The 24,824-nt window shown below is 47.7% G+C and overlaps 6 protein-coding genes across 6 annotated transcripts; 5 read left to right on the forward strand and 1 right to left on the reverse strand.

The window, feature by feature from the left end:
• Positions 1-5,196: 5,196 nt before the first annotated feature.
• MED9 (Med9p) lies at positions 5,197-5,568 on the forward strand (the record flags this gene model as incomplete). The annotated part of the gene is made up of 1 exon (XM_018857124.1): positions 5,197-5,568. The coding sequence occupies one exon, from the start codon at positions 5,197-5,199 to the stop codon at positions 5,566-5,568; it is 372 nt and encodes a 123-aa protein (XP_018712565.1).
• Positions 5,569-7,155: 1,587 nt separating this feature from the next.
• Positions 7,156-7,968, forward strand: METBIDRAFT_38836 (putative rhomboid protease; the record flags this gene model as incomplete). Its single annotated transcript, XM_018857056.1, has 1 exon — positions 7,156-7,968. The coding sequence occupies one exon, from the start codon at positions 7,156-7,158 to the stop codon at positions 7,966-7,968; it is 813 nt and encodes a 270-aa protein (XP_018712566.1).
• A 5,889-nt stretch (positions 7,969-13,857) lies between these two features.
• Positions 13,858-14,214, forward strand: METBIDRAFT_10966 (uncharacterized protein; the record flags this gene model as incomplete). The annotated part of the gene is made up of 1 exon (XM_018853889.1): positions 13,858-14,214. The coding sequence occupies one exon, from the start codon at positions 13,858-13,860 to the stop codon at positions 14,212-14,214; it is 357 nt and encodes a 118-aa protein (XP_018712567.1).
• Positions 14,215-16,113: 1,899 nt separating this feature from the next.
• METBIDRAFT_10967 (uncharacterized protein) lies at positions 16,114-18,453 on the forward strand (the record flags this gene model as incomplete). The annotated part of the gene is made up of 1 exon (XM_018853890.1): positions 16,114-18,453. One exon carries the CDS (start codon positions 16,114-16,116, stop codon positions 18,451-18,453), a length of 2,340 nt encoding a protein of 779 aa, XP_018712568.1.
• Positions 18,454-18,602: 149 nt separating this feature from the next.
• TOM40 (Tom40p) lies at positions 18,603-19,760 on the reverse strand (the record flags this gene model as incomplete). Its single annotated transcript, XM_018858724.1, has 1 exon — positions 18,603-19,760. The coding sequence occupies one exon, from the start codon at positions 19,758-19,760 to the stop codon at positions 18,603-18,605; it is 1,158 nt and encodes a 385-aa protein (XP_018712569.1).
• A 2,414-nt stretch (positions 19,761-22,174) lies between these two features.
• On the forward strand, positions 22,175-24,472 carry METBIDRAFT_10969 (uncharacterized protein; the record flags this gene model as incomplete). The annotated part of the gene is made up of 1 exon (XM_018853891.1): positions 22,175-24,472. One exon carries the CDS (start codon positions 22,175-22,177, stop codon positions 24,470-24,472), a length of 2,298 nt encoding a protein of 765 aa, XP_018712570.1.
• Positions 24,473-24,824: the final 352 nt, after the last annotated feature.

Consider the following 24,824-nt stretch of genomic DNA (forward strand, 5'->3'; position numbering starts at 1 on the left):
AGTGTCTTTTAGTTTAGATCATGGTCTGATGTGTTTGAATCACTTGTATGGTTTTGTAGTGCTTTGTAGTGGTTTGAACTGGGTTTAGATACTGCGAAACTATTTGCAGTGCGTTGAAGTGGGTTGAAGTACTTTGAAATGATTTGATATACTGCTGAATTTTTTTTCGGGCTATGGGCTTATTTGTACTTGCTTGAAGTGCTTGTATGCTCTGAAGTAGATTGTGTGGTTTAGATACTATGACCCCGTTAAGTGCTTAGTAGTGTCTTTTAGTTTAGATCATGGTCTGATGTGTTTGAATCACTTGTATGGTTTTGTAGTGCTTTGTAGTGCTTTGAACTGGGTTTAAATACTGCAAAATTATTTGCAGTGCTTTGAAGTGGACTGATATACTTTGAAAGGTTTTCAGATACTGCGGAATATTTCTGGTGCTTTGAAGTGGATTGAATTGGAATGAAATACTGTGAAGCACCGTGGAGTTCTTTCTAGTCCTCTGGATTGTGGTTGTTTGAGGTGCGTTGTATGCTTTGACATGGATTGTGGTGGTTTGAATACTATGACGTGGTTGCAGTGCTTTGAAGTGCTCAGTACTGTCTTTTAATTAAGATCAGGGTCTGATGTGTTTGAGCCACTTGTATTGTTCTTTAGTGCTTTGAAGTGCTTTGTACTGGGTTCAAGTACCGCAAAATTGTTTGCAGTGTGTTCAAGTGTATTGACATCCTTTGAAAGGCTTTGAAACTCTGTAAAGTTCATTGTGGTGGTTTGTAGTGGTTTAAATACTGCGTGATATCTGTAGTGGTTTAAAATGCTTTGTAGTGGCTGAGATACTTTGTAGTGCTTTGAGGTGGTTTGGACTGGGTTAAATACTTTGTATATCTTTTTAAAGCTTTGAGGTGGGTTAAAATACTGCGCAATTCTTTGCAGTGCTCTGAAGTGGCTTGAATTAATTTAAAATGTGTTGAAATTACTGCGGTTTTGAACTTAATTGTCGTAGTTTAGAATGGTTTGTAGTGATTTGTAGGGGTTGAATACTGCGAAATGTTTTTTAGTGTTTTGAAATGCTTTGAGGTAGTATGTGGTGGCTTAAATAGTTTGCAGTGGCTTGAAGTGGGCTGTAGTGTTCTTGCTTTGTGGTGAATTGTAGTGTTTTGTTTTACTTAGATGGTGATTGTAGTGCTTTGAAGTGGTGTCTAGTGATTTAAAAAGCTTTGATTGTTTTAGTGCTTTAAAGGGCTTTGTGGTGGAATGTAGGGGTTTAAAACTTTAAAATTATGTGTAATGCTTTTGAGTTCTTTGAAATTATTCGTAATGGGTTGAAAGTTTGTGAGTATCTAAGTGAATGTGGTAGATTAAAGTGCTTTAGAATTCTTCATAATTATCTGAAGAGGTTAAAAGTGCCTTTTTGATGGTGTTTTGATAGTGGCCTGAAGCTAATTCAGTACTTCTCTGAAGTCAAGATACCTTGAGAAATTTGTAAGTTCTCTTCAAATACTCAGGAACACTTTGAAATTTGTTGTAGTGGTTTGTTTGCTTTGCAGTGATGTAGGTGGCTTGCAGCTGTCTAATCACTGCAAAACTTTGTGTAACTTCTAGTGTCTTGAAGGGCTTCTAAGTGCTTCGTAGTAGGTTGTACTGGTTTTAGTGGCTTTGAGTGCTTTGGAGTGCTTTGATAGTGTTTTGAAGGGGGTTGAAGTGAATATAAGTACTCTGGTAGTATTTTTGGTGGTTCCGAAATGCTTTGAAATTCCTCGTAGTGGTTTAAACATTCTGAAACACTCCAGAATATCTGATGTGTATTGTAGTGCATTGTAGTGCTTTGAAGTGCTGTCGTAGGCCCGTTTTGTAATTTGATACTGCTTTGATAGAGATTTGAAATGACTTATAGTGCCTTGACTTGGAGTGGACATGATTTGAGCGCTTTGAAATACATTCAAATGTTTTTGGTGCTCTGAAGTGGTTTTTAGTGCCTTTTTGGCCTTGGTGTGGCGATTTGTGGTGCCATTTTGTTGGTAGTGCTGTGGAGTGCTTTGAAACACATAAAAATTTGACTACTTTGACTACTTTGAAATGCTCTAGTAGTGCTCTCGTGGTGTCTTCTATGCCATGCGAGTGTTTTGGTAGCACTGTCTTAGTGCTTTGTAGTGCTTTGCAGTAGCTTAATAGCGCTTTCTTGTTCTTTGAAATTGCGTTTTAGTGATATGGAGTGCTTTGAGAGTGTGTCGGGGTGCTCAAAAACATTTTAAAGTGCTTTTGAAATATCTGACCATTCCCTTCTTAAGTCTTTTTATTATTCTTTCACAGCTTTACTAGCGCTTTGTTTGTTGCCCTAGTGCTTTTCTTGGTCCGTTTATAGCGCGTTACATGTGCTTGATTGGTGCGTCTCAGTGTTTTCTTAAAGCTTTCTTATTGCTTTGTGACTTCTTTCGTGGCACTGTTTTTGTTTCATTCGTCCGTTTTTATTTTATTCGTCTTTTTTGTTTTGCTGTTTCGTTCTTCTAGTACTTTGCTCACTGCTTATGGTGCTTTATACGCCCTCTACTTGAGCTTCCTTAGTGCTTTCTTAGTATAGCGCTTTTCGGGGTCTTTTGTGGCCTTTACATTTACTTTGTATAGTCGGTTTGGTATCTGTTTAGTGCCTCTTATTCCTCTATATGTCCATTGCCATTGCTTTGTCTTATTCTTTTTAAAGGGGGTTCTTTCTTCGTGATTCTTCGTGTTATTCTGGGTCTTCCTTGTGCTTAATTAGCCCATATTACCCAAAAGCTCTCTTGGTATTTCCTTTGCGGTTTTTAATTCCGTTCTCAATGAATTTATAGTACTTCTGTAGTGGTTTCATAGTGCGTTTGTATTGCCTCTTTGGTATATTTTGGAGGCTTTTTAGTGCCCTCATAATCCCATTTTAAGGTTTTTCTAGAGATCTTGCCACCTTGGTTTTGTTTTTCTAGTGCCTTTTTATGTCTTTCTTTTGCTTTTTGGTTTTTCTTAGTGCCTCTCTTAGTGGGTTTTTGCTGCTTTCTCCGTGCTTTACTTATGTCTTTTCCAATGTTAGCTAGTCAGTTTTGGTGCCTTCTTAGTGCCTTCTTCTTTGTTGCTTTGTGTTTTCTTAGTGCTCTTTTCCTCTTTATAAGTGCTTTCCTAGTACCTCCTCAGTATCTTGCCGCCATTATAAAGCTTTGTCATTCTCTCTGTAATGCCCGTTCTCCTTCTTTAATTCTCCCGCAGTAGGACCAGCGATAGCTTTTCTGGCACCGGCCAAAAGGGTTCAGTCTCCTTCCAGAACTTCATCGCCATTTTTCACGAAATACTGTATTGTCTGGGGCGGACCAGCAAAATGGTCAACATTTTGGTTATTCGGGACAACTCTTCTTAATTATGACTAGGTTTTTCTAATTTCGGCTCTTTTGCAGTGAGCCCAGGAGCGCTATACCAGAAGAAATGGCAGGCCATGTAGTAACCACCCCCGATTCCAGACCTTATCGATTTGGTTTTGGCTCTCTAGTTAGTAAGTGGGGAATATAAAAATACCTACTAAGAATCTCCCAATATCTCCTGGAAGTCCCGTGAGCCCTGCATCCCACCGCGTGTTTGGGATAGAATCATTGATAACCTTAGGCCTATCGCGGATGGGGTAATCAGAAGTCGGCCCTTGGTTCTTAAAAAGGGCTCCCACCGCTTTTTTCTCGTAGCATTAAAAACAGTCAATCCCAAGTTTCTATGGGCACCCGTCAGAAGTGTATATTAAACCTCAAATAGAATTTCAGAGCAGTCTTTGCAAATAAGAACAGATGGGTCATAACTTCGATCCACTAACCCATCTTACTGTACCTTGATCCATGAGCTGATATACAGACTCTAGCCAATTGTTGTCTGAAGTCAAGCTCCGGGAAAGGACCAGCTTCAAAACGAATCATGTATTAACAGAAAAATCCCCTAGGAGAACCATGAAGAATCATTAGCCCGAATTCATCAGAGGCATAGAAAAGTCATTAGCCAGAATACCCTAAAAGAGTACTGGAATTGTATGCATTGTAATGACTTCACTTGAAGCAACTAATACCCGAAAGATTTGTCCTTACAACGTCGTTCCAATATCATCGTAAAATGCCGAAGTTTTCGTAAGCTTAGAACTGGCCCTGGACTCATTGCACACATAGGGCCATATTTCCGAATCAATGAAAATCGACTTCTCTCCTCAAATTTCGGTCGCCACAAAAATTGTCTCAAAGAATAAGACAGCCGATATGTGATGTTTGAGAACTGCGTTTGCAAGAAGACGCTGCTCCTGCCCACGAGATGCAGCTGTGCTCCAGAAAAAATGCATAGTAATACGACATCTTCTCTCTTTGCAAAGTTGAAGTTTCAGGTAGAGACAAGCGATAGAAGAGAAGCATGTTTCTGCGCAACGCACTTATGATATGATCGAATGTGTTGGGAAGCCGTCCAAATTATCTAGTAGAATATTGTCTAATGTTTTTTTTCAAGGCTCTCTCGCTTAATGTTAGCTCTCAGAAAAAACGGCCAGGAAACAAGATGCGGACTGGTTTTTCTGAATTATGTCTCACCGCCTTTTCGCACCCATTCCCCGCATGTTGCTGGGCTGGACTATGTGGCCAATCAATGTATTTGCAAATATAAAGTTGGAGACACCATGCGCCATATCTGACTAGACCAGCACAGGACTGATTGCAAGCCCAGAATTATCTGTTCGCCTCTCTATTCACATTGAAATTGGTGCCCAATCTCTGTATTTTTGTCCTGGGCTCGCTCATTGACTTCCTTACGATAAACCAGTGACACCGGGGCGTTTATATATAGTAATATGTAGACAATATGACATGCCATTATTTCCGAGCAAGCTCCTCGAAAAGTATTGTGAAGCGCTGGTGCAAACCATGTGGTGTGTCTTGGCCTTGTGTCGCTAGACCTAATCAATACATAGCGTATTCTAAGGCATGAGTACACTGCTTAATGGCGGTACAATAAAATTTATAGTTCTTCCCATACTTCAGCACACGAGCCAGGAAATAACAAAGACTATCTGAACGGCCCCGAAATTCCAAAATCGAATTTATCCTACTTCAGGCTCTTTCCATAATATATGGATCTGGCCGAGCCTCCGGGCCCGCGCCGCGAAAAGCCAGCCATCGTGCTCGCCTATCCAATACGACTTTTCCACCACAGATAATACTGTGCATAATGGAAAAAGCACCACAATCACCATCGCCCGTCGCCGACACTAGCACGGCCCCAAACGGAAATGCCCAGAAACGTGACGATGCGGCCGTTTTGGAAAAATTGGCGCAAATCGAGCTTCTCCCGGACTTGTTTGCGCTTCTTCAAAGAGTAGCGACCGGCGACATCAAGGGCCAGGATTTCGATAACCATGCGGGCCCGATCCGCCTAAAGCTCAACACCATCCGCCTGCATCTCCAGGAAATTGATGGGATCTGCGAAACCGTCGACCAGCGGCAAAAGAAAATCGAGGTGTTGAAGGATTGCAACGCCCGTCGAGCCTCGTTTCTCCGGGACTTCAAGAGCCGCGTCCTTGCGGACTTGAGGGAGGAGTAGGCTCTGGATTGAGCAGTTGTTTTTTAAGTTGTGCATTTTTATGCCAGGCCTGAATGTGGCTGCTGGTTCTTCTCTGGTGTGAGAGTATTTGCGCAGAGTAGCCATGATGCCGTGTACCTTGTGGCCAGGACAGTTTCGGGAAGCTGCCAGGTATATTCTGGTGGGGCTGCTTTTCTGAAAGAAATTCAGGACAAGTGTCGGAAACAACATGGGCTGCGGCTCTTCATATGTACTTGCATATGGACTGCTTGTGGCCTCTAAGAGAATCAATATTGACCTTCCTGATGCGTGTTGATAAACCCATGAACATTGGTTGCGGGCATGTGGCCGGAAATGCGTCTGTGGAAATAAGCTGGTGTGCTGAAATATACCCAGAGTCGCCGGTTATCACAGTGGATGTTCTGGAAACGGAGTTCTGAAATATCGATGGAACTGGCGCCGCCTGGTTGCAAGTCATATGAGCTCTGAATTTCAGAATGTTGCCACTATCATGACTACAAGCAACGGATTTGCTAATGTTGTTCGCCCGATTGCTCTTACTGGTCCAAGACGGGCCAGAAATATATCTCGTGTTACTCGAACCGTTGCTATTGAATACCTTCTTTTATCACTCAAATGCTAGAAACTATGAGCGAATGCTTGTGGCTCATGACGACGCATTTCTGTGCATGGTTTGAGCATGGTTCGAAGACTGACTTGGAGCCGATTCCCGCAATGTGCACTCGATAAACACAGCAGACTGCGTGGCCAGCAAAAAGGCCATGCAGCCAATTTGGATACTCAACTGATTCAAGATCACGCCTACGATCCCAAAACTGGGTTGGAGATTTAAGGAAGGCTGAGGAGGCTGTGGCCGTCGATCAACATACAGATGTTTGAAACGCCAGCACTTCAATGTGTTGCCCATGATGACACCGCAATTGTTTCAGCATTGACGAGACTGGCCTTTTCATCTAGTCATCTACAAAAAGTACATCCACAGGGCCCAGAAGAAAAACGACAGAATCAGTGTGCCTGGTTGGTCACGTGCCTCATTGACCATGCTTTGTCAGATGCTGTTTCGTCCGGTGCCTTGGGCACTTCCCCAAGAAATACTGCTCTGTATACCAGGCTTTCTCTTCTTTATTTGAGTGTGCCTGTCGGCATTCTATGGACCTGGGTGAGACGCCAGAGTGTGCCAGAATGCTACGGCAGTGCTCGAATTTAGGGCAGCGTCCAGACGTCAGAAAAGACATTGGACTTTTCCTAAAGCAGCACAAAATCAGCACAAAATCAGCTCCAGTCCAGCCCAAAAAAAACGGCCCACCACTATCAATGCCACACTTGAATTTGGTACCCACAAGTTATGTGTTTTTTTCCCAGCAATGAACCATGTTGCTCGTGGCCCCATCCTTTTTTATTAGCCTGGCCCAGGCCCTGCCAAAGTGCCACGCGCGCTCTGCCCGCCCGAAGTATCGACCACCTATTGAGCAAAACAAAAAAACTACGCGCACCCGGCCCTATGCAGTGTGAACAGCAGAAGGAAACGCGAGGATGCCCCAGCCACGCTTGCAAGTGTCTACATCACGACATATATTTTAGCACGCCATGATTGTCGAAATCCCAGACAGAACCAAGGCGCAGCAAATCCTTAAGACCACGCCGGCGCTCTCGGTGGGCTTGATCATCTTCGCCGTGCTTTTTTATGTGGTGTACCCAGCGTCGTCCACTGCCCTAGTGCTCTATCCTTCTGCCCCCATTGAATTCAACTTGAACGCGATTTCGTTCTATATTTTCCCGCACGCCAACTTCTTGCACTTGGCAGTCAACTTGGTGGCGTTGTTCCCGCTCATATCGCGCTATGAGAGGGCCAACGGCACGGTCAATACCGGCATCACCTTGAATTTGTTGGCTGTGGCTGCGGCCTTGCCGTACTGTCTTGTGGGGCTTTTCCTCTACCCCGAAAACGGCGTGGCAGGCTTGCTGGGAATCTGCTTCTCGTTCTTGACCTATTACTGCCAGAAGGAGTATGCGCAAACCCCGGTGTTGTACCAGTTCACGGTGGCCGGGCGCGACGTGCAGATCCCCACCGAGTATTTCCCATTCATCAACTTGTTTGTCATTGCTTTCTTGGTGCCGTCGACCTCGTTTTTCGGCCACTTGGCCGGCATTGGAGCCGGCTACTTGTTGGCTATGGGCTACTTAAAAGTGTTGTATCCTCCGCTGAAGGTTGTGTTGTTCATTGAGCGCAAGTTGGCGTCTGGGATCGATCAATTGAAGCGCTTGGTCGACTTCATCTCTGAAGAGGATGCGGTGGAAGAAAGAGGCGTCGCGTATAGACCGCTTTTTCTGGCGGACCTCGAGCTGGTGACCCCTGTGTCTCAAGTGCACGAGTCTTTTGAAAGAAGAGTCGACTCATGAGACATTTGCCTGATTTTGTTTCGAGAGACCATCTTGGGCAAGGGTGCCCGGTGTGGCTGAGAAACCCATTGAGGGATGATACTAACTGGCAGACAGCAAACCGTTAGGAAAAAGACGTCCGTCTGTTGCTACGTAATAATACATATGCTTTTTGTGAGCCGCTGTGAAGAATGGCCGTAGCCAAATGGATGTACTTTTGAAGAATACGGTCAGCTGGTTTTGCCGATCATGGAATCCAACTTGATGCATAGACTAATAAGGTTTCGTCGAGGCACTCCACCTGCCAGCCCTACCTTTGTTATATGAATTATTTTCATATAACTTGATATGCAATTTGAGATGACAGAGCATGAAGGTGTCTTTTCCTTAAGCCTCGGGATGGTGAATTCTTTGTGGTTATGTAGAAGATCCGAGGCGTTCAAGAAGAGAAGAAAGTATTCGGGTGATTTTTGCAAGGTGGTTTCGAAGAAAAAAAAACACCTATGGGATGGACTAGCTTTGGTTTCTTAGCTTCCGGGAGCAGATAGATCTATCCACTAGCCTAACTGTGTTCTCACAGCACGAATCCAACAGACTGGAAAGAAGTGTGTAGTGACCTGAAGAATTGGCACAGGCTTGTCTGACCGCAACTCATGGAGTGGGGCGTTGTGATAAGAACTGATAATAGACATGGGCTATTTTGATGGACGCACAGCATACTCTATCTATCATTTTTATGTTACGGGCTGAAAAGCAGGATGCTAGCTCAAGGCTCACATGGATGAAGTGGGTATTCGGTAGCGGCGAGTGTTTGGCGACATGAGGGCGCCCCACTGAAAAACACAGATACAAATAGCGGCAACCAATGTTCCCATCTTACTACAATTTACCAAGGCTCTGATAACCCAGATTATTACGGGCGCTCTGGCTTGCATTCTCAGTGAAACTTTTTAAATAACGCGAAGGGCACTCCATCTTGAATTACAGATTCATGGTCAGACATTGAATCTACATCTAGCTTGTTTGAAACGGCTGCGTTTGCGGTCGAGTCTCCAGGTCGAGTGATGTCCTAGCTTGCAGATTCTTCCATGACACCTTATTTGCTTGTGGTTACAGCTCAAATAGTTGTGTCGAACGGTAAATCGAACGCACTGAACGTTGCAATTCCTGTAATTGAGTTCTACTTCTCGTTTTGCTTACCCATGGTATTTTTTGAAATGACGACGCCGAGACGCAACAGTTAATTGGGAAATATGGTCTTGGCTCAATTTACTTAAAGGTACATGTTCTAATTATTTGAAGCTGTCTCATAGAAATTGTTAGTTAATCGCAGCACCGCAAGTTGAGACAGCCAAGTTAACGGAAATTACCCAAGCTACTAACATTTTTGTTGAGGCTCGCAGTATGTGTAAAATAAACCATATGGGATGAATATGTAGACATAAGAATAATGATTATCCAAATGATTAGTTTCAACAACAAATGATATGAGTCTTATAATTAATCGATTAAAAGGTTCGATAAGACTAAAGGTAATGAAATAAAAAAATTGGTTATAAGCGTGAGATACTCTTTAATCAAAATATGAGTAGATAGATAATTTACTTTTTGTCTTTATCAAAATTCAGCAGACAGGGAAGGATTGCAAGATTTTGAACGTTTCTGCCTCTTTATTTGAAATATGGGACATCAATCAATGTCCTCTGACAAAAAAGACTGACTTATTGGCGGCTGTTACAATCTTCTCATTTTATGTAGACGTAACGAGGGGAGAAGAGGAAAGGGAACAGAAAAGATAACAGAAAAAAGAACAAGATAACAGAAAGCAGAAAACTAAAATCTGAGAACGGGAACGAATTAAACAGAAGAACAGAGAGCATTGAAAGAAAGAGAGCTAATCAAAACACAAGACATAGAAGAGACGTGATAAAACATCAAAGAAACAAGAACAGCAGAAAAAAACCCCGAATCCCCACCACAATCTACCGGCCTCATGGCATGGAACAACACGAGACCAGCGGGATGTCGTTCTTTTTTTTCTTTTCTTCTAAACAAACATTATGTTATTGGGTGTCGCTGGAGGAATGCAACACCCCACCACGAAAGAAAAACTATAGAGAAAAAAACTTATGATATATTGCAATATTGTCTCAGGAGAGAAGGCGCGTGCACCAAGTCACGAAATCTCCCAAAGAGGATTGACTCCCGTCGAAAAGATGTCTGCTCATAACCAATGTCAAAATCAACTAATGCCATCGTCTCATAAAATATTTTTGTAAAGGCCCGTGGCCATAGTTCCTGACAAGGCGACAAGACGTAAATTTGTCTTTGCTGGTCCCTAAGCAAATAAACGGACGACTTCCACAAACCAATGTGCCCATGCTTTGCCACCAGAAGTGCCCAATCCCACACTAATTGTAGAAGCGGGTATGCTTGTGATCGCAAAAGCAGCGTTTCAAATACAGCCTTCACTCAAATCGTGACTCCCCGAATATATCTTCATGAAAGGGTATATAGGAGCCGTCATTGAAGAGATGAATGGCGGATAGATTCTTTTGCAGCAGCCAGTATTGTTTCTATAAATCTTTCCCGAATATTTTCCAGCGTTTCATCGCCTTCGGTTCGAGTAAAATTACAAGGAAACGTCCCGGGCGAAGTGGTGAAAGCTTCTCCTGTTCGCCCCTGGTTCAATGAACGAAACACCGTTTTTTATGACTTCGATCTCATTATGTGTGCGGCCCAGATGAGGCCCAGTAGACACCGTCCAGTCAGTGTGCTCAGAGAGTTGTTTCTCTGTCGTCATTCTTGACAGTAGTTGTTGAAAGTCGCAAGTTCTTGGAACAATTTCCTTCCAAGCTTCGAAATATTGACATTCATTGGGAGTGAACGACCATTGTAAATTCTTGTAGAGCAAGGCAGAGAGTAATATTCCAGCCCTATGACCCTGCAATTGTATTTCCATCTCTATGAGCCCATATCCTCCATTCTTCGGTTGGACATGCATATTTTCTTTTATACTGCAAACACGCTATGATCCCAGCATCCATGGCCGTAACTGTTTTGTGGTTATACGTTGTACAAGGTCTCGATGAAGTAGACGGCGTGCTCGTTCAGTAATGACCAACAGAGAGTATCTCGAATAAAATGCCTGGAACAAAGGATTCTTGATAAATGCATTCAATCAGCCACTTTGAGTGGTGGTCCTAGAGAGACCGTATTGTCATCACGGAGTGACTGTGGATATGGAGGAGTGTCTTGGAAGAGGCATGGGAAGTGCAGACCAAAGCCTAAAAGTATGAATTTTTTCGCATTTATCAAACTGTTGCTGAATTTGTCATAGTTCGATATAATTCCGGCAGTTTTAGCGTGATTTTACAATAATCAGATAACACGTCAGACATGAACCGCCGAGCATAAGAAAACAAAAACAGAAACAGAAACAGAAACAGGATACTGAGGACCCGGTTACACTGAGCCAGAAGCATATGCACTTCAGAAAAACCATCAGTAATAAATGAACTGAACTAGCGTGGCCTAATGCATTGCAAAAGAACCATTGCAATAGCTAGCATCTGGAGTAACAATATAATTAGACTTCCAAGATTTGTATATAATTAATTAACCTCTATATTTGAATGGCAGAAATGTACGTCTTGCCGCCTTGTCAAACGGATGGTGGTCGCGGGCCCCCAGAAAAACATGCCCTGTGGGATGACGACATTCAGTTACTTTATTCAAGTGGCTGACGCCCATCATGGGCTTGGGAGATTTCGTGAGCTGGTGCTCGCGCCTTCTAGCCTAAGCCAATGTGCGATCTAGTATGAGTTTTATCTTTATAGTTTCTTGTAAGTGGAGGATTTATACATCCCTCCAGCTTTCTTATATGATATAATGTTTATTTCAAAGAAAGGACAAGAGTGCAGAACAATGTAAAAGGGGATGTACCTCATTTTGGCACTATGTACGTGGGAGCTGTACCAAGTTTTTCAATATTATATTTTAATTTTTTTCTTCAATCAGAGGAGTCTATCTTACAAACCGAAGGGACTACTTCAGGAGACTCACTGTCATAGGAGTCGACGACGCAAGATTTCAAAGTCCGATTTTCGTTTGCTGCATTCAAATTATAAGGCATGTGTTGGGACTTCACGGGACATAGGGGTTTTGTATTACTATTTGATCAATACTTTCTCCAGAGCTCCACTCGAGTTCTGTCTCAATTTTACATATTTTAACTGGAGATCACATGATAAGAACCCCTGAAGCCAGATTTATATTCCATGAGTTGTTCAAAGTGATACCTGACGGAACTCACAATAATAGAAGTGCATATAATCATACATGCGCTTACAGGGACCATCAGTGTCCAGCTGATGCCTTACAGCATGAGAGATATAGAGTAAGTAAAGATAGAAAAGACATTTGGAGTGCAATATTCCCTAGGAAAGATATATAAGACTTCATCTGCAAGGATCGGAAATACCATTCTTTTCCCTTACTCAGAAAATAAATGGGACGAATAATTTTATTAATGCAGACTTAGCGAAATTATTATAATTTATATCAAGTATTGCTTATAAATGGAAAATTCTAAATCAATTAAAAAAACAGAAAGAGTTTTTTACTTTAATACAAAGGATCGTTTTTCTTTCCCGGAAATGAAATTTTAGAAATACCCTTTAGTGTAGGGACCCCAGCATATTAGGCATTATTTGACAAAAAACTAAAGATCTATCAAAAGGTACCTTGACTGAATAAACGTTTCATGATCAAATCTTTTCGAGAATGTTTATGTAGTGATAAAATTATTCTTTTCTTGATTTGAATGGAAATTAGACAAGGTATAATAATATACCAAAAAAGAAACTTATTGAGCTAGCTATACCATATGCTCATGTAGGATTAACAACATTTCCAGTCACAGTTTTAATGTGCAACTCTGATAAAATTTGACCGCTATGAGATGGGCCATCGAAGTGGTACTAAATATTCATAATTGAAATATTAAGTTATCGATCTTTTGTAGTCAAATTCGACACATAGAAAGGAAGTACTGATAGTCGTAAACAAGAGCGTCCGGTGAGATTAATTGCTTCAAATAATGTTTGAATGAACAACTAAAGTGTTTTCCAAAGGGTCATAGCTCCTTTAAAGCTAATTTTGAGAGAAGTGACTTGACAGTGAGAATGAAGTTCAAACCCCGTATCTACATGAATTTACGGACGTTCAATTGCACCCATAAGAAGCTGTTGAAGTATTTAGACACCATGATTTGGTTTAAAAACACACAACACAAGTCTCCATGAAACAGCTGAAGGCTTCGCATGAAATAAATACATATATCAAGCCCAAAGAAATGAGACAGTTCGTGACTCTGGATCACAGTATATCAGTTATGACAGATGGAAACTATCATACATACTCCTCTTTAGGTCATTCAAGTCACGCCCACTTTGCCTGATGATTCAATGTCCATTGACACTAGAGTAGTCAATTCAACAGTAGTCCAGTCATGAATACACGTCATGGGTGACCGCTATTAGTACCCGTCATGAGTACCCGTCATGAGTACCCGTCATGAGTACCCGTCATGAATACCCAATACCCACTTTTGAGCGCACAACCGGAATTGACGCCGCCCGCCGGATCTGGCGCTGGCTCGAGACCAATCCGGGACTCCGCGAGCTTGTGCAAATACCAGTAGCCAGCCCTTAGTACGGAGCCCAACCTGTTTGCCATGGTCATTCAGGACCCAACAGATCTAGACAACAACATCACGCGATCGTCGTACAATTTGTGGGATTTAAAGAAGACGTTTGGTGGTGCGTTCCAGCTAAAGGCCAAGTGCTACGAGCTCAATCCCACGTTGTAAAAAACCGCCTTGGCCAGCTGATCCTTGGAGATATCATCATGTACAAAGGCAAAGGGCGTGATTCCAATGACGACCGGGACAAAGTCGTGAATTCTGCCCACATAAATCATGAATCTTCAGACAGTCAGAGCGACGGCGCCGGGGGAAATGACAATTACTATGACTCCGACATGACGGCGGAAAGTGAGGGCGACACTTACATCTCAGCTGAAGAGAAAACAAAACAGACATGGAGTCTGAAAACAACTGCTAAAGCCGCCCTAGTATCCGTCAAGATCAGTGAAAAATGCAATGTTAAAAAGAGCACATCTTCAAAAGCCACTGCAAGCATTGCTCTGCAAAAAAAGACACCTCGCCTGCAACGCATTCAAACAAAAACATGGAAGATTTCATGAGCTCGGAGGCTGCTTCAAAAGAAAAAGAGAAGGACAAGTCGAAGAATAACTTGGAGATAGAGGCCAAGACAGAGTTTTGGAAGCTGAAGGGATTGAAAGTGGAGTGGGACCTTTTGAATTATGGAATTCGGCGATACTCCCCACTCACGTGCATGCGTCAGTTGGATGACCAAATAAACATACAGACACTAAATCTTCCTTGGAGAAGTACTGGTCCTGGATACCCATCAGGAATACCCGTTATGAATACCCATAAGAATCCATTTCATGAATACTCATCACGAATCCCTATAAGAATCCCCATCACGAACACCCATAAGATCACCCATGATGAATCCCCATCATGAATACCCAGTCATGAATTTTCATCATGGATACTCGTCATCAACACATATCACGTATACCCATAAGAATACCCACAAAAATACCCATCATCAATACCCATTAGGAATACCCATCATAAATACCTATAAGAATACCCATCATGAATACCCATCATGGATACCATCATTAATACCCATGCTTAATACCCATCATCAATACCCATCAGAATACCCATTAGGAATATCCATGATGAGTACTCATAAGAATCCCCATCACGAATACCCATCATTAATCCCCATAAGAGTGTGATACGACATTCTTTGTTCGCCAGAGAGTAGTCCGATTGGACAGAAACAGTGGCTGAAATGCCGGTGTTTGGAAGCTCGGTTATAGTAATTGGACACAGCGTACGAAATGAGTTTTACAGCAGTCAGTGCTTAGAATTCTATTTAAATTCCTGAATTACCGGGTGGAATGGCTTTGTTACAGAAAATCAGTGTGTGCAAAGGTGTGGTCTATGTCTGAGGTATCATAATCAAAAAAAACAAACGTGCCGTTTTTGTGGATATTGTTTGAGTGCAGCCATAAGAATGACAAGTCTGTTCCCGAGGGAAATCGATGTGTAGTGGAGGGTATCTTCTTACACAACGTCATTTCAATTCCTGCTGAAATCACTCATTAGTATTTCCAGGAGTCAAGGATTTATACATGCAGATATCCAAAGTCCCGAAAGTGTTCCAATTACAGTCCTCTTTTAATTCTCCATTTTTGCTCGTTGGTAGGTTTTGCTTCTACTTCTGAAAATTTGAAGCCACATATATAGGTCCAGTTGTCACAGTCTCCCCTATTTCTGGGATACGAGCTATAGAATTGAACTCGTATGAGGTAGATACAGAGACCGTTAATTGAGGACTTCATGAACCTGAGAGAAAAGGCCAAACAACACCCATCATGAATACCGATAAGAATACCCAGTCCCGGACAGCCATCATCAATAGCCATGATGAATACCCATGATTAATATCCATCATGAATACCCGTCATGAATACCCTAAGAATCCATATCATTAATACCCATCACGAATACCCAAAAGAATCCCCATAAGATTACCCATATATCATAAATTCCCATCATGAATTCCCATCATGAATCCCCATGAGGTTACCCATCATCAATACCCATCATGAATACCCATAAGAATACCCATCATGAATACCCAGTCATGACTTTCCATAAGAATACCCATCATGAATACAATCATGAATACCCGCGGTCAATCGTCATGCATACCCATAAGAATACACATTATAAATACCCCCCATCAATCCCCATGATGAATCCCCATCATGAATACCCATAAAAATACCCATCATGAATACCCAGTCATGACTTTCCATAAGAATACCCATCAGGAATACCCATGATGAGTACCCATAAAAGTACCCATCACGAATACCCATAATCCATACTCATAAGAATACCCACAAAAATACCCATCATCAATACCCATCATGGATACCCAGAAGATTACCCATCATGAATACCCATAAAAATACCCATGACTAATACTCATCATGACTACCCATTACGAATCCCCAGAAGAATCCCCATCCCAGATCCCCATCCCAGATCCCCATCACAAATCCCCATCCCAGATCCCCATCACAAATCCCCATTCCAAATTTCCTGTCATGAATCCCCATAGGATTACCCCCCCGACTCCCAGAAGCCCAACCACCAGCCGCATCCGGCACAGCTCGCCTGGGCCAAGCGCGCGGCGCGCCGCACCCGTACACCACGCTTGCAAACATACCCCATGCTCCACCAAGACGGCGCCTTTTCTTTGCACCGCCCCCCAACACCGGACGCCCCGCCCCTCCCGCCGTCTTCCGCCGCCCCCACGCGTGGCCCGCCCGCCGCACCGACGCCCCTCCCGTTTTCCCTGCCCCGCCACCATGCCTGGCGACTTGTGCCGCGCACTATCCAGCCGGGCGCCCCGCAGACCCGACAGGCGCCGAAAGAGAAGACCGAAAAAGCGCCCCGGCGCGGCGAAAACGTCCGAGCCGCCGGCGGGCCCGGCCCCGGCCGGCCCGGAAACATGCACTGCCTCAGCCCCGGCGGCGCTCGTGCCCCCCGAGCCCCCGCTACCGAGCCCCTTACCGCCGGCCTCCAGCATCCCCCAACCGGGCGGCTTGAGCCCCCGAAAACAGACGTTGATGCGCCACCAAACCCGCGGCGGGGCCGTGCGCGAGCCGCTGTTTGTCAGCGAGGTCAAGGAGAAGAAAAAGCTCCGCGGGCGCCTGCCGCCCGCGCCCGCGCCGGGCGATGTGCTCGACGGCAAGTACTCCTCCATGCTTGCGGGCCAGGCCATGGAGGAGAAGACGCTGCTCTTCACGGCGCCGCTCGCGCGCGTCGTGCTGTACCACGACAAGGCCCCGGGCAGCCCGGTGCGCGCGTCGCCGGGCACGCTTCTAGCGCACGGCGAGCTCGAGATCTTCCAGCTCCACGGCGGCGACGTGACGTACGTGGCCTGCGGCCGCAGTTTCGTGTACCCGCTCCTCCCGAGGCTCCGCGTGCTCCGCACCAGCGGCTGCGACTTTGTGTTGCCGTTGGCCAACCCGCAGCGGTGCTGGAAAATCAGCATCGACGCCGCGGACGCGGCCGTGGGCTGCCGCTTGGAGACCGTGCTCCGGCGCGTCGTGCAGTACACCAGCTTGGCGGTGCCGCCGCCCGGCGGGCCTGGCCCGACGCTTGAGCCAGGCGGGCCGCCCGCCCGCTCCCCTAGCCTCCACCCGCCGCTTTCCAACGACATCCCGGGCCTGGCGCCCTCCAACGACATCCCGGGCCTGGCGCCCTTCAACGACATCCCGGGCCCGGCGCCCTTCAACGACATCCGGAGGCCGCCGCTCTTCAACGACATCCCGGAGTCGCCGCCCTCGGTGCCGGCGTCGCCCCTGGGCCCCGGAGTATATCCGCCGCAGGCCGCGTTGGGGGCGCCGCACGCACACGCCCCGCTCTGGCCCTTGCCGCGGCCCGCCCACAGAGCAGGGCTGTCCCTGCCACAGGCGCCGGCCCCCAGAACGGCAGCCGCGTCCAGCGCGCTCACCAACCCGTTCTTCCGGGGCCCGCCCGCCAACGTGCCCCGCCCGGACGTGCTGCCCCAGCCGGCACCGCCCCGGCACCGCCCCCAGGCCGCGCCGTCCGAAACCTCGTCCATGGACTCGTTGCTCGACGCGTACGAGGAGGCCGTTTCGGCGGGCAGGTCCGTGCAGCACAGCCCCTCCAGGCCCGCGTCGCGCGGCGCCTCGTACGTCTCGGCGGCGCCCTCCGGCCCGTTGCAGTACCACCGCCATATCCGCTCGGACTGGGACGGCGGCGCGGCGGTGCCCTCCCCACAACCCACGCAGGGGCCCCTGGCGGACGGGCGCCCGCCCACGGCGCTGGCCCGCCGCGACAGGGCGCGCCACACCAGCTGCGGCGGCCGCTCGCGGCAGTCGTCCGTCAGCGACTTGTACTCCACGACGTCCAGCTGGATGGAGCCGGGCGTCGCGCCCCGCACCGCCAAGTTGGCCAGCTCCCGGTCCTTGCACTCGGTGAGCGCGCACGCGAAGGGCCCCGGCCCGAACTTGGACGCCACGTACCGCCGGATCTACCGGTCCATTGTGCGGCAGGACGTGTGCCTGGGGGCCGGGCCCGGCCTCGGCGGAGCGGCCACGGCGCCTGGGACCGCCAGCCGCGCGGCGCCGGACACGCCGCGATCTCAGGCCACGGGCGCCGGCCGCGGCATCGTATGTCCGGGCAGGCGGCCGCTGGACTCGTTGCCCGCGCAGCGAGACGCGCACTTGGCACCGAGCAGCCCCCGCAGGCACGCGGCAGCGACGGGCTCGAGGCCGCAGAGGTCTTCCGGCTCCTAAGCGAGCGGGACGGCCGCAAGCAGCCGCCGGCGACCGGGCTACGAAGGCTCTTTGGATGGTGAGACACCTCGCGCACCGCACGCCTTGCGTCCGAGGGTACAGTGTATTCGTGCAGTATATACAGAAGTCATGAGTCGTGCAAAGAGGGCCTACAACTGAGGGGCGCCGGGGACTGGGTTGCCGTTGGCGTCGACCAAGCCTTGCTGCATCAACATCAACTGCTCGTTGCCGGCGGACTCGAACTGCAAGCCGACACCCAACTTGGACGCGTTTTTGCGGTGGTCGATCTCGCCGGAGAACAAGATGGACACCGTGGGCAACACGCGCTTCTCCATGAACACGCCGACCTTGCCGAGCGTGTCTAACTGGCCTCTGAACACAGACTGGCGGTACTCGTACTTGGCGCCGATGGTGGTCTGGCCCTCCACAACAGGCTCATACCCGATGGGCGTGCCCATCAAGGAGTCGGTGATGGGTCTTACGGAGGCCATCAACTGCGTCTCCAAACCGGCCTCCACTCTGTCGCTGACCTTTCTCCAGAACGTTCCGACCAACGCACCTTGGGCCTGGACCTGTGCGGTGGCGATCCACTTGCCCGCGTTGTAGCGGCCAAAGTAGCTGACCGCCGAGTCGGGGGGAAGAGACATGGCCTGTCTCGAGTACATGGCCTCCAAGCCCACGGCGAACTTGGGGGTCAAGGACTGCAACAACGAGGCCACGGCTACGCCCGAGAAGCCGCCGTTCGACAACGAGGGGTTCAACGATTTCACGTTCACCGAGAAGTCGTTGGCCTGGTAGTCCTGCTCCAACTGGCACATGACCGGCTGGCCGTGCGCAATCTGCAACGTGAGCTTCAGGATGTTGTGCGCGTCCCAGCCGTAGTTGACCTTGCCGCTGAAAGAGAAGTCGTTGTCCACATTGCCCTGCACAAAGAAGTTCTCGCGGGCGTACAACGCGCTGAAGGCGTAGGGCGGCAACACGTTGGAGCCCATGGACAAGGTGTGCGAGGTCTGGAAAGCCGGGTCCAAGGAGAACGCCTTGTTCAAGTCCGCGCGCAACCCGGTGAAGAAGTACTGGCTCAAAAACACGTCGCGGTTGACCTCCTTGGTGAGGTTCTCGATGGTGCCGGGGTTGGTCAACCCTAACGACTTGCGGTGCTCGGCGATGTTGATGTAGACATCGTTCAAGTAGGAGAACACTGGGTTGGACGACCACAAGCCGTTTTGCTTGGGGAGCTCGGGCGCCAACGAGGGGAGCGTGGGGATGGCGATTTGGGAGAGCTCGCTCGTTTGCTGGGTGTCCGACATGGGTGCTGGGAGAAGGTGAGAAACAAGCGCAGGTTCAAGAAGGGCCTGGACGATTGCGTTGCGAAGAATTGGTTTGTCGAGGCGAGAAAAAATTTGATGGGGATGGGAGTTACGCGGGCGCGGGCGCGGCGTCTGTATGGGGCACGCGTAAACGTCAGCACATAGCGCTTGCGGTCTGGGTGCTACCACGGCTTTGTTTGCTTTTGATCTGTCTGATCTTTGCTGATCTTTCTGGTCCTTGTTGATTGGTTTGGTCGTTTTGGTCGTTTTTGGCTTTTTTGGCTTGTTTTTTGTTTGTTTGTTGGCTTTGTTTGGTGGTGGTTGGGCTGCCATGGCTGCCTCTTATTGGCTGTGCACTGGTCTTCGGACGCGAGCCCGCTTCAGGCAAAAAGTGGGCCCCGCACGCCATAATTAATAAGGGCCGCCGAGAGAAAACACCCTGAATTGGTGACTGGGGCCTATTTCTGATGGGAGCAGGCGTGTGGAAATGGCTTGCAAGTGTGCAAGGCGTGGACGGTGCCGAAGAAGTATGCTGCGGCTGCGAAACCCACCGGGGCGTGCGCCGCCCATAACGGGGGAGATGATGAGGAGGCGGTGGGGAGACGGTGCTGTCTGCTCCTGGCTTCGTGATGTGCTATCGCCAAATCGGTGGCCGTCGCTGGATCGACGGCTTTCCGCTTCAGGCGCAAAACAGTTTTTGTGCACTTACCGGTAACTTGCTTGGGGCATCGGGTGAGCATGTTGTAGCCACAGTTCGACAACTGATGGCTTGGCATTTAAACGCCAAGTCACTGCAAAATGTCGGTCGTGAGTTTTGAATCGGGACATCCTGTTACTGGCTCTGCGTTTTTTGGAACACACAAAAGGCCAGCTGATTTCGCCAGTACTTTCCTGGCTAATGTTTTCTGCGGGGCTCTCGTGGCTGTTCCAGCCTCACCACAAGCGGGCTGCCGAAGCTTTGGTGTGGGTTATCGGACGTGTTAATGCTAGGGTTTGTGTTTTGTGATTGTAAGAGTGAGATCACCACTGGCGCATCCCGCCTGGCTCAAGCGTGAAAAATGCACGGGATGTGATATTCATGTCCTGACGAGACATACAGAATGAATTGCATACCACTCATGGAGCCTAAATGCCTCCACAGGCTTTTTAAAAAACCCTGGTCATTTTTTTTACTATCCCGCTGGTGTTTGTTCCTCCTGACTGCAGCGCTACTAAGCTAGTTTTCAAAGTATATATAAAAGCACATAGAAACTGAACGAGGATAATAAAACAAGGTTAGATATGTCCCCAGTTTTTGTCTTTACTCTTTTAAAGTAGTTAGTGAGTACGATTGCCAGGATATACGATATGATTCTAGGTGTACTCTCTCGGTACTTAGAAATTATACAGATCGCTGCAAGGACGGGTATAGTGATTGGAAGTCGTCCGCGCTGTAAATAAACTTCTTTTCCTGGGCTCAATATATACAGGCACATAAGCTAAGGGCATGACTTATTAATAGCCTTCAAAGACCAAAATAGGGGCTGCTCCGGTCTGGAGTGACCCCAGGGCCGGCCTTCAGACAGCCGTATGCCTCGACACTAGTTAAGCTTTGATGTAGCCAAAGCCCCGAATTTGTGATGGACCTATCGCTGAGCGACTCACAAGTGATTTGTACCGATGCTTTTGGTGGCCAATTGGCTCAGAGGTGCCAAACTTGAGTAGGATATGGTAGACTTCGGTGGACCACGGTGGAACTATGAAGACGCATCTGCCCCAATTGGTCGTGAAGCTCTACATCCGTTTAGAAGCCAACCGGTATTTTCCAAAAAGTCGATGCCATTCCCACTTTTGTTACTTCTCTCTCTGGCTAGGCATGTTTGCAGCTTTATTTGGCCAGCAGGCCCGGGAACCCAAAAACCGACCAAATCGAAATAGAGGCGATTATGCATTACTCGAACTGCTGCACAGGCGCACGCAGGCAGAAAAGACGGCGGAGCGCTCCAAACCTTCCCGTTCCACCAAAAATAAAATCACCAGTGTGCGACCAATTCTTCCCAGCCCCCACTTAAACAAGTCGACCCTTAAAAAAAAGTCCGGTCAGATCTGGTGTCAGATCTATCCAGTAGATGTATCGGGAACCCGCCATGCAGTCTGGTATATAGTGCGGGGCACATAGATCTGCTTGCAATGGCCCCCAGCAAATACCGGTGGTTTGTGCCGAATTTCCCGCTTTCCTTGTTTTATCTGTATTCTTCTCGTCCCATCATTCCGGTCCTTTCGAGGGTCCTGGCCTCCACCTGTGGCATGGCTTGCTCGTATATGTCTGAGCCTCCTGTCTGTATGAAGAGCCGCATGTTTCTCACCGCAGGTCTCGGGCATCGGAGCCATCATTTCTATATTGTTCCTCCACACGCCACCGGGCACCCTCGAAAATGGCCGGTCTTTCCCAGGAGAAACTGGAGTTTTCTCGGAAAGCCCCTGGACGCTCCACCGCTGCAGAAGTCCGGGTGCGCAAACGCAGGCGGACCAACGTCACTCGCATAATCATCGGCTCAATTAGGGCCGATCTGGACCCCGGCGAAACTGGCTCTGGGGCCCCGGATTTCGTCGTGGACGTGGAGCCTCGGATCAACGGTCTCATCGACATATACAGGGATCCCCGGACGGGCGGCTGTGCTCGGGTTTGCGTCACAGATGACCACACTACTGCTCAAAAATCAAGCATGTTCGCCACAGACAAGCCTGATGAAGACCCCAGCCATATGGGGCATGATGATGTGCACACCCCGTTTGCCCGAATCATCAGCAGCGGCAAGAACGTGGCGGGCTTGTCGATCTCGTGTTTTCTGGATATGTCTGCCGGAAGATCTACTGGAACACGTGACAAGCTGGCTTTTTCTGGCGAGATCCAGCAGCTTGCAGATTCCACCGAGGACGACACCGCCGTGTCAGATGCTTCTATTTCGGACGGCCCCGAAACAGGCTCGCAGGCCCTCGTGCCTTTTGGTGGATACGGAAATCAGGGTGCCTCTGCAAATGAACCGCAGACCAGAGACCATAAAGGGCCGCAGCTATTCCTTGGGCCGGCTCTTGCCTGGGACGCGTCTTCCGAAATTGGAAGTACAAGGAAAGGCAAACGTGGCCTGGTGCACGTGCCGAGCTTTTCTGAAAACGACAGCCCGTTACAGCTTCAACAGGGTACTCATGGGTCACAAGACGCACGTGGCTCTTTAGATTCCAAAGGTCCTCAAAACGGAGAAGAAACTCAGGACGTAGAAGACACCCAAGACGCAGCCGATACTCAAAACCCAGACGATTTTCAAAACCCAGACGATTCCCAAAACCCAGACGATTCCCAAAACCCAGACGATTCTCAAAACCCAGACGATACCCAAAACCCAGGCGATACCCAAAACCCAAACGATACTCCAGACACCCCTGAGCATTCGCATGATACAGACACGCGTGATACTGACCGTCTATATACACTCGACAAGGACTCGCAAAAAACCTATGGCCGCTTTCACGGCGCCGATTTTCGAGACTTGGATCTGCTCCCCATGTCTCGGATTGGCACCCGCAAATCCGACAGTCATCTGTGGGGGCTGACCGATTCCTTCGGTGCCTTGGCCGTTCAGGTCAATGAGGAAATCTTGAAAGCCGCTAGAAAAGCCCAAGCAAACGAGCCTGAGCAGGAGGCACATCCGCTGCAATGCAGCATCCATCCGGACTGCTCTGAATGGCCAAACTGCCTGCTCCAGTCCAGCAAAAGTACAAGGTCGACACGCAAACGAAACAGGTCTACCGGATTGGGCGCCACTCTGCCTGCTTCTTCACCCTCTGCGCCCAAGGCAACAAAAAGGGCCACTCGACAAAGCTCAGCGAAACTGGATACAGGTCTTCATTCAGGGCGTACTTTGAAAAATGGCATTAATCACACGCAGGGCCCCAGCAGCCGGCCTAATGCACACGCAAACGAGACCTCAAGCAGCACACAGGAGCAAAGCCCTCCTAAAAAGACCAATGTCTCGCCTGCTGAGGAAAGCCTCATATTTTGTGATATATGCAAATTTGGGATATCCCCGAGAATCAGCTTGGCCGAGCACATGATAACGCACGAGGAAATCAGTTTCTATGAGACCCCGGCCTTTTATGACTGTCTGTATTGCAAGACCCGTGTTTTCTCCCAGGACAATTTGGATCGCCACATGAAAAAACACAGGCTCTCGAGGCGATATGATTGCATTCACTGTTCGGAAACAAGGACCTCCAGGAGGTCAATGGACGATCACATCCGGCGAGTCCATACACATGAAAAGCCGCATAAATGCAAGGTGTGTCACCAGCTGTTCCATTCGTCGAGGGACAGGTGGCGCCACGAAAAAGGACATGAAGAAGCCCGCAAGAACTTCAGATTGGGCGAAGAAAAAGCAAGTGTGTTTGAAGAAAAACCCAAAAGAATCGAAGAGCCTCACAAATGTGAGAAGTGTGACCAAAGTTTTGGGTCGTCCAGAGAGAAGTGGCGCCATCAAAAAGAATACTTAGGGCACGCATCAGATGTAGATCAGATAGTTCCTGATGACCACGCAACTAAACCCCCTCTAGTCGAGAAAGATCTGGAAGCTTTCTCCTGTCCATTCTGTGCGCTGGCGTTCTCAGAAAAGCGGATTTTTGTTCAGCATCTAAAATCTCACGGGCTGAAATATAATCGCTCAACTAGGTCTTCCTGAGGCAGTTCCGGTTGAAATGTATTCTAGAAAAGATGATACCCGGGATGCAATGTTCGCAGCTATTCCAGATGGTGTTTGACTCGTTGAAAGTGTCCGGGCAATACGCAATTTTGGTCTATCATGCATAGGCGTCAAAATTCGAAGCATGAGTTGAGTGGGCCAATACAAGATTAGACTTGGCTTTTCACCGTTTCTCCTCTTGTTTTGTGTTGGAAGTCTTGATTTTGCGGTTAAGAATCGAAGCCATGTTTTCTTTGATTGGACTAGTCTGTGTGGATTGTGACTTTTTCAAACAGATATTTGTGGGATTAATTCCGGCTTCAATTTTATAAAATAGTCTAACTATTATTTG

The sequence above is a fragment of the Metschnikowia bicuspidata genome, assembly GCF_001664035.1.
Source record: "Metschnikowia bicuspidata var. bicuspidata NRRL YB-4993 chromosome Unknown METBIscaffold_2, whole genome shotgun sequence".
Classification (NCBI taxonomy): Eukaryota; Fungi; Ascomycota; class Pichiomycetes; order Serinales; family Metschnikowiaceae; genus Metschnikowia; species Metschnikowia bicuspidata.